At 43.8% G+C, this 14,475-nt stretch overlaps 1 protein-coding gene across 1 annotated transcript in view; it reads left to right on the forward strand.

Moving 5' to 3' along the window:
* The window catches only part of LOC124799322 (multiple epidermal growth factor-like domains protein 8), a 380,153-nt gene that overhangs the window by 38,049 nt on the left and 327,629 nt on the right, over positions 1–14,475 (forward strand). The window contains exon 2 of the mRNA XM_047262911.1: positions 1,032–1,195. Within this exon, the coding sequence (XP_047118867.1) occupies positions 1,032–1,195 (164 nt within the window). The remainder of the gene's footprint in view (positions 1–1,031; positions 1,196–14,475) is intronic.

Below are 14,475 nucleotides of genomic sequence, written 5' to 3' on the forward strand. Positions count from 1 at the left end.
AGAGGGTAAGGAGTCATTCCAATCCCGGGAGCGGAAAGACTTATCTTAGGGGGAAAAAAGGACAGGTATACACTCGCACACACGCACGTATCCATCCACACATACACACACAATATATATATATTGGCCAGTAAGGCGTTCGTCAAAATTAGACGACACACACACACACACACACACACACACACACACACACACACACACACACACGCACGCGCACTCATGCAAACACAATTCACTCACACATGACTGCAGTCTCAGGCAACTGGGGTCTCATTTCAGTAAAAAGTTACTAGGAAGGAGTGTAGAATACAGGCTGTCTAAGTGATCTGATGTATTTTAATGGTTAGATTAGATTTATTTTCATTCCAATTGATCCTTAGTGAGGAGGTCCTCCAGGATGTAGAACATGTCAGAAAAACAATAATACATAACAAATATTTACAACTGAAACAAATAAGCTAATGTACCTTCCACAGGTCCCAAGTGGAATGATCATCATTTTTTTTAATGAACACTATATGAAAGAATCATTTTATAAACACTCATTTACTAAGATCGCATTAATGCACTGAATTTAAAATAAAAAAAAAATGTTTTTTTTTTAATTTAGAAGGTAATAAACATATAATAGAACTACTACAATACTTATTTACAATGAACACATTACTACACTGAAATGGTTCAGAAATTAGTTTGTACTTATATACCCACATGCATGCATGCACACACACATTATTATTCACAGTGAACACATTACTTCACTGAAATTGTGGAGAAGTTTAATTTTACACACACACACACACACACACACACACACACACACACACACACACACACAAATCAGTTGGTTCTACTGAGAAATTCATCACTGGAGTATTCTAATAATCTTCTAAATGCCTTTTGGTTGGTACATTTGAAGGTAACAAAATTCTACTTTCCTTATTCTGTGTAATTGATAAGAATTTAAATAAAAAGACTTTTTTCTTTTATGAATTCTATAGGATTAATATTTCACTTCTTTATTGTTGCAGCAAATAGCAGTCATCAGTTCATTACATTGAACTTTAAGACAATGGGTACAGAATGTTCATACGATTATATATTTGTATATGATGGTGATTCCTTCCAGTCAACTCTCCTGGGAAGTTTTAGTGGAAAAACAGAACCACAACAAATAACTGCATCATCTGGTGCTGTAAGTAATTCCTATTTGTTATTTAATAGAAATAGTAAGGGTTTCGCATTCACATTTTACTGCAGGATGCACTATTAAATACTTAAGCTTCATAAAATGGATAGAGCTAATTTTAATAAGGTTACTCAAACTTAAATGGGGAATGGCTGTTTGTGGAGACTGCAGTGTTGGTTTTCTGTAAAATATTGCAGATAGAAGGCATCTAGAAATGTAGATGTCCAGCCTTGGACTATTTGCTGTTGTAAAATTCTCTGTGAGAATTGGATATAGTACAACAACCATCAACAGTTTCTTTTTAGACCTACCAGTCTTCAATGATTTAGATGTAAAAACAATAGTCAATGGTTTATCTGACAATATGGTCAAATTTCAGCAATAAAATATGCCTACCAGTTAGATATGCAAATCACGGAATAATAATATGTTATGATAGAATCATGAATGTGGCTTGATAATGGTGTTTAGAGAAAAGCAAGTGGTAGAATGCCGAGGAGGATGGAAAATGAACTCTTTCTTAAACATATTATATGGCACTTTCATTATTGTTTTTGCCTAAACAAAGCAAGTGTAAAATTAAAAGGAAGCTAGTATAAGGCATAGGAAACTCCTTTGTGTGAAGTATTTTTGCTGGGAAGGCAGATCTCTACATAATTCATAGGACAAGCTGTAGTCAAAGAGATGAAACTCCATTACCAACTGTATTGTAAAAGCACCAGTCTCTTATTAAAAAAGCAAAGCACTGACACTTCAGTCGAAAATAAAGCACTCCAAGAATAAGGAAAAAGTAATTTGAAACATTACTAAACTAGGAACAGACAAAAATAGTGATCCAAATGAAACTGAGCTCCAAAAAATAGCTCTGTCTAAAATGGAGATGCTTTCAAATAATTGGTCCCAATTTCAATTACTACTCTCAGTGGCAACAAATGTCGCACCCAGTAACAAACAACCAAATACAGATGCATTAGATTTGCCTACTTCTACTTATTGATGTGATTTGACACTGAATGAATGGATGGATGAATGTTTTTAATTATGCAAGTAAATTTTTGGACAAGTTGAAGCACGTTAAAGTACTTCATAATTTGTGTTTGAAGCAGGAAATATATTCTCAGATGGTAAAAGAACCTTAAATCTTGCTTATGAACATGTGGACAATGCATAGACAACACCCTCTCTTTGTGGTATACATTTCATTTAAGGAGATAGAAGACTGCTGATACAGGTGTTCTTTGGCATGTGGAGACCAGGCTAAGTAGTGGGTTGGTGTAATGTGATATAACAACATAGGTAATACCACTGGCTTGTGTGGATTAGATAGGTTCAAACTGAAGATGATATAAGGAGCACACAGGTGAAATTGGGACAGATGGAAAAAGTAAATAAACTGTTTATTATTTCAAAAGTAACCACCATAACTGTTAATACATTTACCTCACTGAGACGAGACACACAATGCCTTCTTCAAAAAATGTTTGCAGTTGCCTACAGAACCATGATTGTATCTAGGCATCTTCATCTGTAGAAAATCAGTTGCCTGTATGGAGGAAGCATAAGGATGTGGCTGCCCCACATGTTGCAAAGGTTGTTTCAGCTACACTGCAGAAGTTTCACTGGGAAACCCTTACACATCCTCCATAAAAGCCTGATCTCTCCCTCTGCGATTTCTGTAATTCTGAAGCCCTGAAGAAAGACATTTACGGCCATCAATTTGCTTCAGATGAAGAGGTGCATGTCTGGGTACAATCGGACTTCTGTAGACAATCACAAACATTTTTCTGTGAAGGTATTGACAGTTTTACCTCGCATTAATAGTTACAGCAGTTACCTTTGATATAGTAAATAATCTACTTACCTCTTTACCGTCTTTCTCATTTTCGTTTGCCTGCCTCTTGTATTATGATGGATGAAGATGTTGGAGAGTGTTCAGGAATGATAGAAGAGATGTAAGGAAAATAAATGTGTCCAAAACAAAAGTGTGTATAAAACTGGAAGAAAGGAAAAGAAGCTGAAGAAACAAATTGTTAATTGTGGTTTATTCACCTCATGAGATAGATTTGCAGTCCACATGGTTTGCGTTCAAGAGATACGTAAAAAATTTATGCTAATAAATAATAATATGACACAAAAACGATATTTCTGTGAACACATGTTGTGGTGCCTCAACTCCACAGGGATGATGAAATGTCCTGTGTCAATCAGCAGAAAGAAGGAAACAATTATCACCCTGAAGTCCAGACACTGTTTTCGCAAGAAGTTGCATTCAGAGTGAAGAGTACTCATTCAGGATGCTGACAACACAGAAGACATGAACCAGCGTCTCTGAAAGCTGAAGCTGAGAAATCTTAAGTTCCAGGGGGGCTCTTGATTAGCTGACCAAACGAGGAAACCAGAGCAAATGAAGTCATTGCCGCCCATTAGCAAAGCCCTGCTGTTCCAGTCTGTTTTGAGTTCTGTGGTAGAAGTGCTGCCGTCAGAAAAATACTGGCCACCCAGCTCACATATGTATTCCCCGAAATCAGGTGCTTGCTCTCAGATGTCCTCAGGTGACTGCCAATGTTTTTTGTACACGACAGCAGGCAGATGGTACGTGATGCCGTATGCCACAGTCTAAACCATCTGTTAACTTTGAGACGAAGACCACTGCAGTACTGTATGCAGCAGCCAGCCACATTCCCTGGAATTTGACTCAAGTAGTTTCAGGTGTTTATCCAAGGTGAAGTTCTTATGCAGACTGCTTGGTGTCCTTGTACCACCGGGTCACCTTCTGGGTGACTTCTTTCTCCTGGCGACCAATTTCTAGCTGTTCAGATAGATAGTAAACTGTTGTGGAAAGCCCACGTTGGATCTTGTTCAAAGACTTTTAATGCTGCCATTTTTATTATTGGAACGGTATCTGAAGTAAGCGACCGTTTGACACAAAAATTAGTCTACTTTGCTTATTTTTATTCACTTATGTCGTATGGTATTATATTTTGAGGTAACTCTTCCCATTCAAAAAGGATATTTTTGGCTCAGAAGCAGTGGTTCAGGTATTAAGTGGTGTAAGTTCGTGAACCTCTTGTCAACCCCTGTTCACTAGCCTGGTTATTTAGACATTGGCCTCTCAATTTATATATTGTTCACTGACATTACTTGTGAACAGTATCAGCTTATTCCCAAGAATAAGCAGCTTTCACTGATTTAATACTCGGCAAAAATTCAATTTGTATTTTGATCGGATTTCCTTAACTCTTGTGCAAGAAGGTGTGCAGTATACTGCTGCATCCATTTTCAATAAGCTACCACAAGAATTCAAAAATTGTAGCAGTAATCCACACACTTTCAAATTGAAACTGAAGAGTTTCCTCATGAGTCACTCCTTCTGTTCTGTTGTGGAGTCCCTTGAAAAATTAAGCTGATTCTTATGTTATATTGTTGATTGCATTTACTTAAACTTATGGCTTAATTTTTGTTGGATTTTTAAATATTTTATTTTTATCTGTTATTACTTTTATGTTGTATTTTCATGTATTGACACATTCCATGACCTTGGGGATTTCCTCCTCAATTTGGACCTACAAGACTTGATGTGCTGGGTACTACAGTTTAAACACCATTCTTCGCCATGTTGTCTGCAGTGTCCACGAGGCAAGAGCAGCCTGGGGCTCCACCTGTCACACATCACTGGTGTGCGTGTCCGTAGTCTACCTTCTGCAGCCTCACAGATGTCAGCACTTGTCATGCATAGCGTGCATTGTCACACTGTCAAGCCGTCGCTGACAACAGCTTGCCACACGTATGACGCCCACTTTTATCACTGGGGGGGGGGGGGGGGGAGTGAGTACCTTCCCACTTTCTGTGAGCCCACCTCTGTACCTAACACAAATAAAGGACTGTTATATTCTGGGATGTTTTTTTAACAGTCCGCCCTACAATTCCAGGCATTACGACCTCTTCAACTCTCATTCATGTGAGGGAGCAGCACTTCATTCTGGTCTACGAATGGCTGATTCCTTCACTAAATTCATCTGCATTAACTTGTTCCCTTTTAATTTATTGTAAATTATCATTCCCATGCATTGAGATGCCGGGGCTTACTGTTTGAAGCAGCAGGTGGAAAGCATTAAGTTTTATTTGTTTCTTGTATCGTGTTTGTCAACAAAATGGTTTCTGTCAAATAATACCTGTTTGGTATACGAAAGATAATAATCTCCCAAATATATAGGGATGGGATAGGTAATATTTGAAGAACAATGGGCAACATATCAGTAAGGCAACATGGTTTTTTATGATTTACGGTGCACATATTCTAAATGATATTTTTTCTGTATCTTTATTATCCCCCTTCCCCTATAGGGGCTCACCACTGATTGAATACATGCTTGGCTACTACGGGGCCTCGGCCTTTGCAGCACTACTTCCTCTTTCTGTGCCACAAACCTATAACTTGACTATCTGTTACCTCTTCTGACTTTCTGTCAGGTGGTCTTTTTGATGAAGTCCCTGCCTGAACTTGATTCACAATTTTGGTCTTGATTTCTAGTTTCACTCTCAGCACTAACTTCACCTTCCATTAATGTTTGTATGGTCTCATTATTGGGTATGATGTGGCATCTTTTCCATATTACAAAAGTACGTTTCATGCAGGGAAGGTTGCCCACTGTGGTCTATACTTTGCCTCTGTGCCCCTCCACCCTGGCATCCTTACTTCCTGTTGTCAGAGTGTGCCCAAAACCCAGCATGGTAGCCATCCCATTGTGGGGGGAGGTGGGGTTTTTCAAATACCTGCATGATGGTCATGATGGCGGTGTATGGGTGTGACGTGAAACCCAGTGTTCCTCCTCCTATGAGATGCTTTTGGTGTATTAAGTTCGGACATTTGTCTTTCTGTAGCACCAGGCACAACTGTATGCAGGGATTTTGGATGTCTGCTGCACACGAACATTCCTTGTGCCCCCCTCCCCCCCTTGTGTAAACTGTGGCAAGCTACATACTCTCTGCTCAGCAGATTGCTCCATTTTTAAGCTTGACAAGAAAATCCAGGAGTATAAGACCCTTGGACAAGCTCAGATATAAAGAAGCCAGAAAAAAGTATGAGTATCTTAATCCCATACAAATAACAAGTAACACAATCTTACGCTACAGCTACAAAATCATCACCTCTTCTGTCGACAATGCCTTCCTCTGTTACACCTCTGACAGTCGGACCTCAGAGCCACCCTAACCCCCCCCCCCCCTCTTCCCGGCAGTCAGGGCCCCTTCTGGTGCTTCCACCACTCTCTTTGTGAGCATAGGCTCCCCATCTGCCATCTCCTCCTGCTCCAGCTTCTCTAACTAGGAACAGGTTCCTTGGGACTCCTCCATCCATGGTTCCTGCTGGTCCAAGGCCAGATGGCAGCCGGTGGCTGAAGGGACTGTAGGCTGCTGCCTATTGGGCTTGTTGTTCTTCCTCTGTCCCTGAAACCAGTTCAGGGACATCTTCCCAGTCATCATCTTCTGAGGAGGAGGAGGACAAAAAGAAGTCCTTTAAGACGAAGGAAACTCCAGTGGGCCCCACGCCACCAGACTCTGGATGTATTACTCCTGTGCCCAAGGTGGAGATCCCGGTGGCCTCTGATTCACCAGATCTCCCCAGGCAGTGTGCTGTGGAACCTGTGTCAGTGGCTCCCCGATGTCTCAATCGGTGGCAGCCTATGACCCTGGGTCATAACCTCCTGCCCCTCCCTCCTCCCACCTTCGTCGCTTCATGACTCCCACAGTATTCAGACAATCTGATTTTCCTGTGGGATTGTAATGGAGTTTTTCACCATCTGGCTGAGCTATGGCTACTTGTAAATACTTAGCTTGCATTCTATATTTCAATCCAGGAAATGTGGTTTCCAGTAACTTGGACCCTTGCCCTTTTTGACTACCAAGGTTATTTTAAGAAGCATACCGACTATGAGAAGGTGTTGAATGGAGTTTGTATGTATGTGCTCTCCTCCATATACAATGACCTTGTGTCTCTTGGTACACCTTTGGAGGCTGTGGCTGTTTGGGTAAGGGCACATCAGGATACTGCCATCTGTAATATTTAATTCCTTCCTGATGATATCATGTCCCAAGACGTACTGTCTGCATTAGTCTCTGAGCTCCACTCATCTTTCCTAGTATTGGGTGACTTCAGCATCTATAACCTTGTGTGGGGTGGAACAGTTATCACTGGCTGTGGTTAAGGTATCGAAATTTTGCTGGCACAGCTCGATCTTTGCCTCTTGAATTCAAGTGCACTCACACACTTCAGTGTGGCACACAGAACTTATTCAGCCATTGATCTCTCCTTTTGCAGCCCAGTTCTACTACAATCAATCCACTAGAGGATCCACGATGACCTGTGTGGTAATGACCACTTCCCAATCTTCCTGTCCCTCCCTCAGCATTGCTCCCCTGGATGCCTACACAGATGGTTTCTCTGTAATGCTGACTGGGATGGGTTCACTTCTATTTTCATCCTTAGCTCCCCATTGAAAGGTAGTATCGATGCGGCTGTTCAGCATACAACAGCAGCCATTCATTTGGCAGCCGAACGAACCATTCCCTCTTCCTTGGGATCGCCCCAGAGATCATTGTGGCCATTAGAGATTGTTTAGGGCTCTGCAACACCATAAGAGGCAACCTTTACTGGAGCACCTCATTACCTTTAAACCTATCTGTGCCAGTTTCTACTGCCCCATAAAATGACGAAAGCAAGAATTCTGGAAACGTTACATTTTCACCATTGGATCATGTACCTATCCATCACAGGTATGGACAAAGATTGAGTGCCTCTGTGGCTTCCAGTCTCCTGCAGGTATGCCAAGTATTTCCTTGGATGGTGCCATTTATAGTGATCTAGTCTCTTTTGCCGAACATTCAGCTGAGCTTTGTACTCACACATCTGTGTCTGAGAATTACCATCATGTCTTCCGGCTCATAAAATAGTAGGTGGGGCAAATGTGCTTATCTCTTACTACCTGCCACCTGGAGCCATATAATGCTCCAGTCAGTGAATGGGAAGTCTACAGTGCTCTAGCCCATCACCCTGATATGTCCCCACGACCAGACCAAATCTCCAACCAAATGCTGAAACATCTCTCTGTGCATTGTCAGCATCTCATTCTTACCCTCTTTTTATTGGATCTGGAATGAGGATGAGTTTCCATCTCAGTGGCAAGAAAGTGTGATAGTTCTGGTAACGAAACCAAGTAAGAACCTCTAGAGATGGACTGTGTTGGCTCCTTGAGTCTTGAGGCCTTTTGGTTGCATCTCAGGTTGGTTTTCACAAAGGCTACTCCACTGCTGATAATTTGGTTCGCCGGGAGGCCACCATCCGGATGGCCTCGTCAGCACCACATCACTGTGTTTTTCAGCCTACCGAAGGCTTATGACATTACATGGTGTCACCATGTCCTTACTATGACACGAGTGGGGTCTCCGGGATCCACTCCAGATTTTTGTCAAGAACTTCCTGTCGCAGTCTATCTTCCGGGTTCAAGTGGGTGCTTCACTCAGGTTCCCCATGTTCAAGACAACTTGCAGGGTTCTGTACTGAGTGTCCCCTCTTTATAGTGGCCGTCAGTGGTCTAGCGGTAGCTGTGGGGTCTCTCCTTGTATGCTTAAGATTTTTACTTTTATTATTGCTCCTCTAGTATGGGTGTTGCTGAGCATCGCCTACAGGGTGCCATATGAAAAGCGTAGTGATGGGCTCTCATCCATGGCTTTCGGTTTTCAGCCACCAAGAATCATGTCATGCACTTCTGTCATCATCATATTGCCCACCCACAGCCAGGGTTTACCTAGACGATCAGTTACCTCTTGTAATTGAGATGCACCGCATTTTGGGACTGGTCTTCAATTCCTGGCTGATGTGGCTGCCACACCTTTGTCAACTTAAAGTGAAAGTGCTGGCTACACTTCAATACACTTTGGTGCCTCAGTGACACTAACAGGGGTGCATAGTGCTCTACCGTTTTGTGGCTCTACAAAGCCCTGATTTTGTCCCATCTTGAATATGAGTCTTACATATGGTTCAGCATCACCCTCAGTAGTGCAGATACTTAACCCCATTCATCATTGTGGGGTCCGACTTGCGACAGGAGCCTTCCATACTAGTCCTGTGAACAGCTTACTAGTTGAGGCTGGAGTCCCTCCATTACTTATTGGGCGCCAACAACAGCTGCTGAATTACGCTATGGTGCTCGTAGCTTTCCTGAACATCCCACCGACTGTGCCGTTTTCACTGGAAGGGAGCTTCACCTTCCATAACAGCGACCCAGAACTGGGTTTACAATTGCTGCACGCCTCCAGTGTCTCTGTTCAGAACTGCAACTCTCTCTACTGTTGCCTCTGGTCAGGGAGACATCACATCTGCCTCCATGGCCTGTGCCCCGACCTCCGATTTGTTTCAAAGTCTCCTTTGGTCTAAAAGATTCCATTGACCCATGCTTTTACATCACATGTTCTTGGCTGTCCTTGAGACATATCCATCTTTGGCTCAACAGTTGATGGACAAACAGGCTTTTTCATACACACATGCACAGTGCAGTGAACTCAACTCTCTGCCAAATGACTCCAATGTCTTCACTGTTGAATTGCTGGCCATTAAATTAGCCCCTAGCCATGTTTGTTCTTGCAGTGGCAAGAGTATCCTAATCTGTAGTGACTCCCTTAGGAGCCTTAGGCTATAGATCAGTGCCACTCTCTTCAACCACTGGTTATGGCTATCCAGGTTCTTATTTTTGATCTCCATCAAGCTGGAAGGCCATTTATTTTGGTTTCTACATCCAGTCGTGTTGGGATTTCGGGAAATGAACGAACTGACCAGTTGGCCAAGGTGACCACTAGAATGCCAATTCTGGAAGTGGGGATTCCAGAACTGGATTTTGGTCATGTATATGCCATTAGTTTCTGGTAATCTGGAACTCAGAATTGTATATCCTGATCTCTGCAAACAAACTGAGGGCAGTTTATCTTCAAACCATGTATTGATATTCTGTCAAAAATTCCTTCAATATTTATATTATTGTTTTTAACTGCCTTGCTAACAAGCGAGCCTATTCATGAATTCTCTCTCTTCGTTTCCCTCTCTAATTAAACATAACACTGTGAGACTGAATGCTACCTGGAGACTTCGAGGTCATGTGCCTCATCACAGAATGTAGAGCTTGGAGGCTGGCCTGCTGTGTAAAGGATGATAAAGGACATCTATGGCATGCCTGATGACAATGCTGGGGCACGCACAAGTGTTATGGAGCACACCACTCAGCACACATTGTCGACTGTGGGACTCCATAGAAATCCAACAATATTTTCAGTCATGATTGCAGTGAGTATGGGATCTTTGAGATTGAACTGTTGATCAGTGGAACATATCACCTGACTGAATAAATCACATTCTTGTTGCACCTGGTTGATGGTCGTGAGACTTTTCCCAGTTAGCTCATTATGGGTATATCTGTGTTGAGTGCACAAAACTGAAGTACTGTCTTGGTAGCAGCCTGTAGCCTTCGAATTTACATGTGTGTATAAAATTGTAATTCACTCTACAGTATTACTTTACGTAATCAGTTTGGTTTCATCAAAGGCTACAGCACAACTCGTCCAGTGGATGAATTGGCCAGAAAAATTAGCAGATGTCTTAGTAAGTGTGTGTGTGTGTGTGTGTGTGTGTGTGTGTGTGTGTGTGTGTGTGTGTGTGTGTTGTGGGGGGGGGGGGGGGGCGGGAGACATGTGCACATCAAGTATCTTTTATGACCTCAAAAAAGCTTTCTACACAGTAAATTGGGCAATTCTAGTGCTGCTCTATAGGCCACAGCACTTTTGGGTGCCTCTCAACTCACCTGTGAGCATGCACAGCTAGTGTAGACTACCTGCCAGGCAGCCCAATTGCGTGCATTCTGTGCGCGTGTGAGGCACATTGCCACTTCTGTCAGCATGTGTTCTGCTGGTGCAGTAGCATCGTGTAGGCTATGGCCAGGCAGCTTGACAGCTGGCGCATCAGCTAATTGCTTTCCTCTGCTGACGTGTACTCATGCCTGCCCAGCTGCCTGCCAGTACGTACATGTGCTGAAACAGCTTACTGTGAATCGTGACCTGTTTCTTCACAAACTGACAAGCTATCATTTCCAAGAAAGATCTCATAGTTGTATATCATCATATTTAACGAATAGAGAACTTGTTGCTGCTGTTATAACAGCAGCAAGAAATTCCTCTCTGGCTGAAAATACACGCAGCTAGATATTCCACGAGGTTCAACATTACCCCCAGAGGGTCCACAACTCTTTTGTGGATACACGCGTGGCGAGCACGGGACCCTGAGCTAGTGCGGCTCTCTTTCCTTTCCGGGCTGCATACCTTCCTTTTCCACATCCTTCCCCATCCCCCCTCCCCCCTGTCCCCCCTCCCTCACCTCTGCCTCTTCCCTTCCCCTTCTCTTTCCCTTGCCTCTTCTCTTTACCCTCTTCTCTGCTGTGGCGTTTGAGACCTCTCTTCTTTCCTTTTCTTTGTTCCTCCCTTTCTCTTTCTTTCTTCCCTGTGCGTGTCTGAAGGCTGACCCCCGTGTTCCCACGCATAGCCGGTGACGGGGTAACGCATAATTCCCCAGCCCGGGTAGACAGGTAGAACACATATGTACCCCCTGGTAATGGCCAGGCCTAGGGAGTGGTGATTACCTGAGCTGGTACCTTCCAAACGTGCCGATTGATCCTTCCGTCCGTTTCTCGGGAGGTGTGAACAATCACCTAAGGCGGGAGTGCCCTCAGAGACGGCCCCCACAAGGAAGGAGCACACCATCGGAGACACAGGTAATCATGGGTGATACTTTTGCAATGTTTCCTCTACGTCTACAATTTCTGCTCACAAGCAAAAGTTAAATGAGTCTCAGCCACGGACAATTCTTCCATCAGTGCCACAGTTCCTTGTTGTTTCTCGGTTGGACGAAGGTCAAGACTTTTCCACAGTCAACCCTTTCATTATTCAGAAAGGTGTCAACGCAATTGCAGGTCCTGTAAAGTCTTGTTCTCGATTACGAAGTGGCACCTTGTTGTTAGAAACAGTCAGTGCCTTCCAGGCACAAAAATTGCTGCGAACTTCACTGCTACACACCTTCCCTGTCCGGGTGGAAGCGCACTGCTCTTTAAATCCATCATGCGGGGTGGTTTATATATGCTCACTCAACGGATTGTCCAACGATGAAATTCAAAACTATCTGTCTCACCAGGGCATAACGGCTGTACATCGAGTCATGAAAAGGGTTGACAAGGACTTGGTACCAACTCGTACTATCTTCTTGACATTTGACAGAGTTCAACTTCCATCAAACATTAAAGTCGGCTATGAAATAATTTCAGTTTGCCCTTACATCCCCAACACTATGTGTTGCTATCGGTGTTAGTGGTTTAATCATACCAGCCGGTCGTGTTCCAATCCGGCCAAATGTGTTACATGTGGCAAGGATGCCCATGAGGGTGCTTGTCCACCTCCATCCCCTTGTTGCATTAACTGTATGGGTGACCACGCTGCTTTTTCTTGAGATTGCCCCATTTTCAAAGATGAACGGCTTATTCAGGAAATCAGAGTTAAGGAAAAGGTGTCTATATTTGCTCCTCATAATTTATTCGCCAGTCGAAAGCCCACTGTGCCTCCAGCAGGTAAATATAGCACTGTCCTGGCATCTCCTCGGCCTACTAAGGAGGCAGCCACGCAGATTTGTGATCTCACCTTTTGTGCCATGGTCATCAGATCGGCCAGTGCAAAGATCGCCCGTTCAACCTCCCCACTATCACCTGCTCACTCTACGGCTCATCCTTCATCGACTTCTGCTAAATCACAAACCCCAAAACCAGACACCCGGACTTCCAAAAAAGAGCCTACTCGCGAAAATTTTTTATGGACCCTGATTTCACAACCATTGATTCCTCCCTCATCTCAACATCCTATTTCCAAGTTCCTCTCCTTCTCCGCCACGGCATGTCTCATCTACAGCGCCACCTGGCGATAACCGCCCTCGGCCGTCTTCCGTGTCGCCAAGGCGCACTGCTGGCGGCCGATCAACCGGCCAATCACTGGTGGCAGGAGCTGCCCCCAAACAACCTATGGATCGGGATCTTCGGCCTTTGGCTGAATGCCGTTCCACACTGTCGGCCGCCGGCTTTCAGCAGTCATTGAGGTGAGAGCAGCCGTGGTAAGATTCTTCCCTTTTCTGTCCACCCTATGTCAATTATCCATTATAAATATCCATGGAATTAGAGCCAATTGGGATGAATTGTCGATCCTCTTACAATTCTACTCGCCGGTCATCTTCTGTCTTCAGGAAACAAAGCTGCGTCCCCACGATCGCGTTGTTTTCCCTCATTTTCAGTCAGTCCAGTTTGATCTCCCCTCTGTTGATGGCAGTCCAGCACATGGGGGCTTATGATTCTTCTCCATGATACTGTCAGTTATCACACAATTCCCTTAAACAATTCCTTCCAAGCTGTTGCTGTCTGTCTTTCCCTTTCTGGATACACCTTCTTTCTTTGTACCATATACATTCCATCGGCTGCACCAATGGCAAGAGCTGATCTCCTTCATCTCCTTGGTCAGCTCCCACCCCCCTATTTGCTGGTTGGGGACTTCAGTGCCCAAAAGTGCCCACCACCCACTTTGGGGATCTCCATGATTTTGTCCGTGAGGTCCCTATTGATTGACATCTTCCACCAAGCAGATCTTGTTTGCCGCAACACTGGGGAACCTACATTTTTGTCTGCCTCCATGACAAATTTCTCTCATTTGGACCTTTCGGTTGGTACTATTCAGCTAGCTGTGCGCTTTGAATGGTTCGCTCTTGTTGATACACACTGGAGTGACCATTTGCCATGTGTCCTTTGATTGCAGCCACAACTGCCATCTGTGCGCCCGAGATGCTGGAAGTTTGCCCAAGACGATTGGACACTTTTTTCGTCTCTAGCGACATTCGATGACCGTCACTTTCCCAGCATCGACGATCAGGTCACTCATTTTACAGAAGTTATTCTTACAGCTGCGGAACATTCAATACCTCGCACCTCTGATTTTCAGCTGTATCCGCTACAAGCAGTTACGTACGCGATGCCGTCGCATCATCTGTGATAGCAAGAAGGCAAGCTGGGACTTCTTTACTAGCTCTTTTAACACCTTCACTGTCTCCTCAGAAGTTTGGAGTCGAATTCGACGGTTATCTGGCGCGCCTAGTTTCTCCCTGATCTCTGGGCTCACTGTCATGCATGATACCTTAGTGTACTCCATTGCAATTTCTAACTCAT

The sequence above is a fragment of the Schistocerca piceifrons genome, chromosome 5 (assembly GCF_021461385.2).
Source record: "Schistocerca piceifrons isolate TAMUIC-IGC-003096 chromosome 5, iqSchPice1.1, whole genome shotgun sequence".
NCBI classification, from domain to species: domain Eukaryota; kingdom Metazoa; phylum Arthropoda; class Insecta; order Orthoptera; family Acrididae; genus Schistocerca; species Schistocerca piceifrons.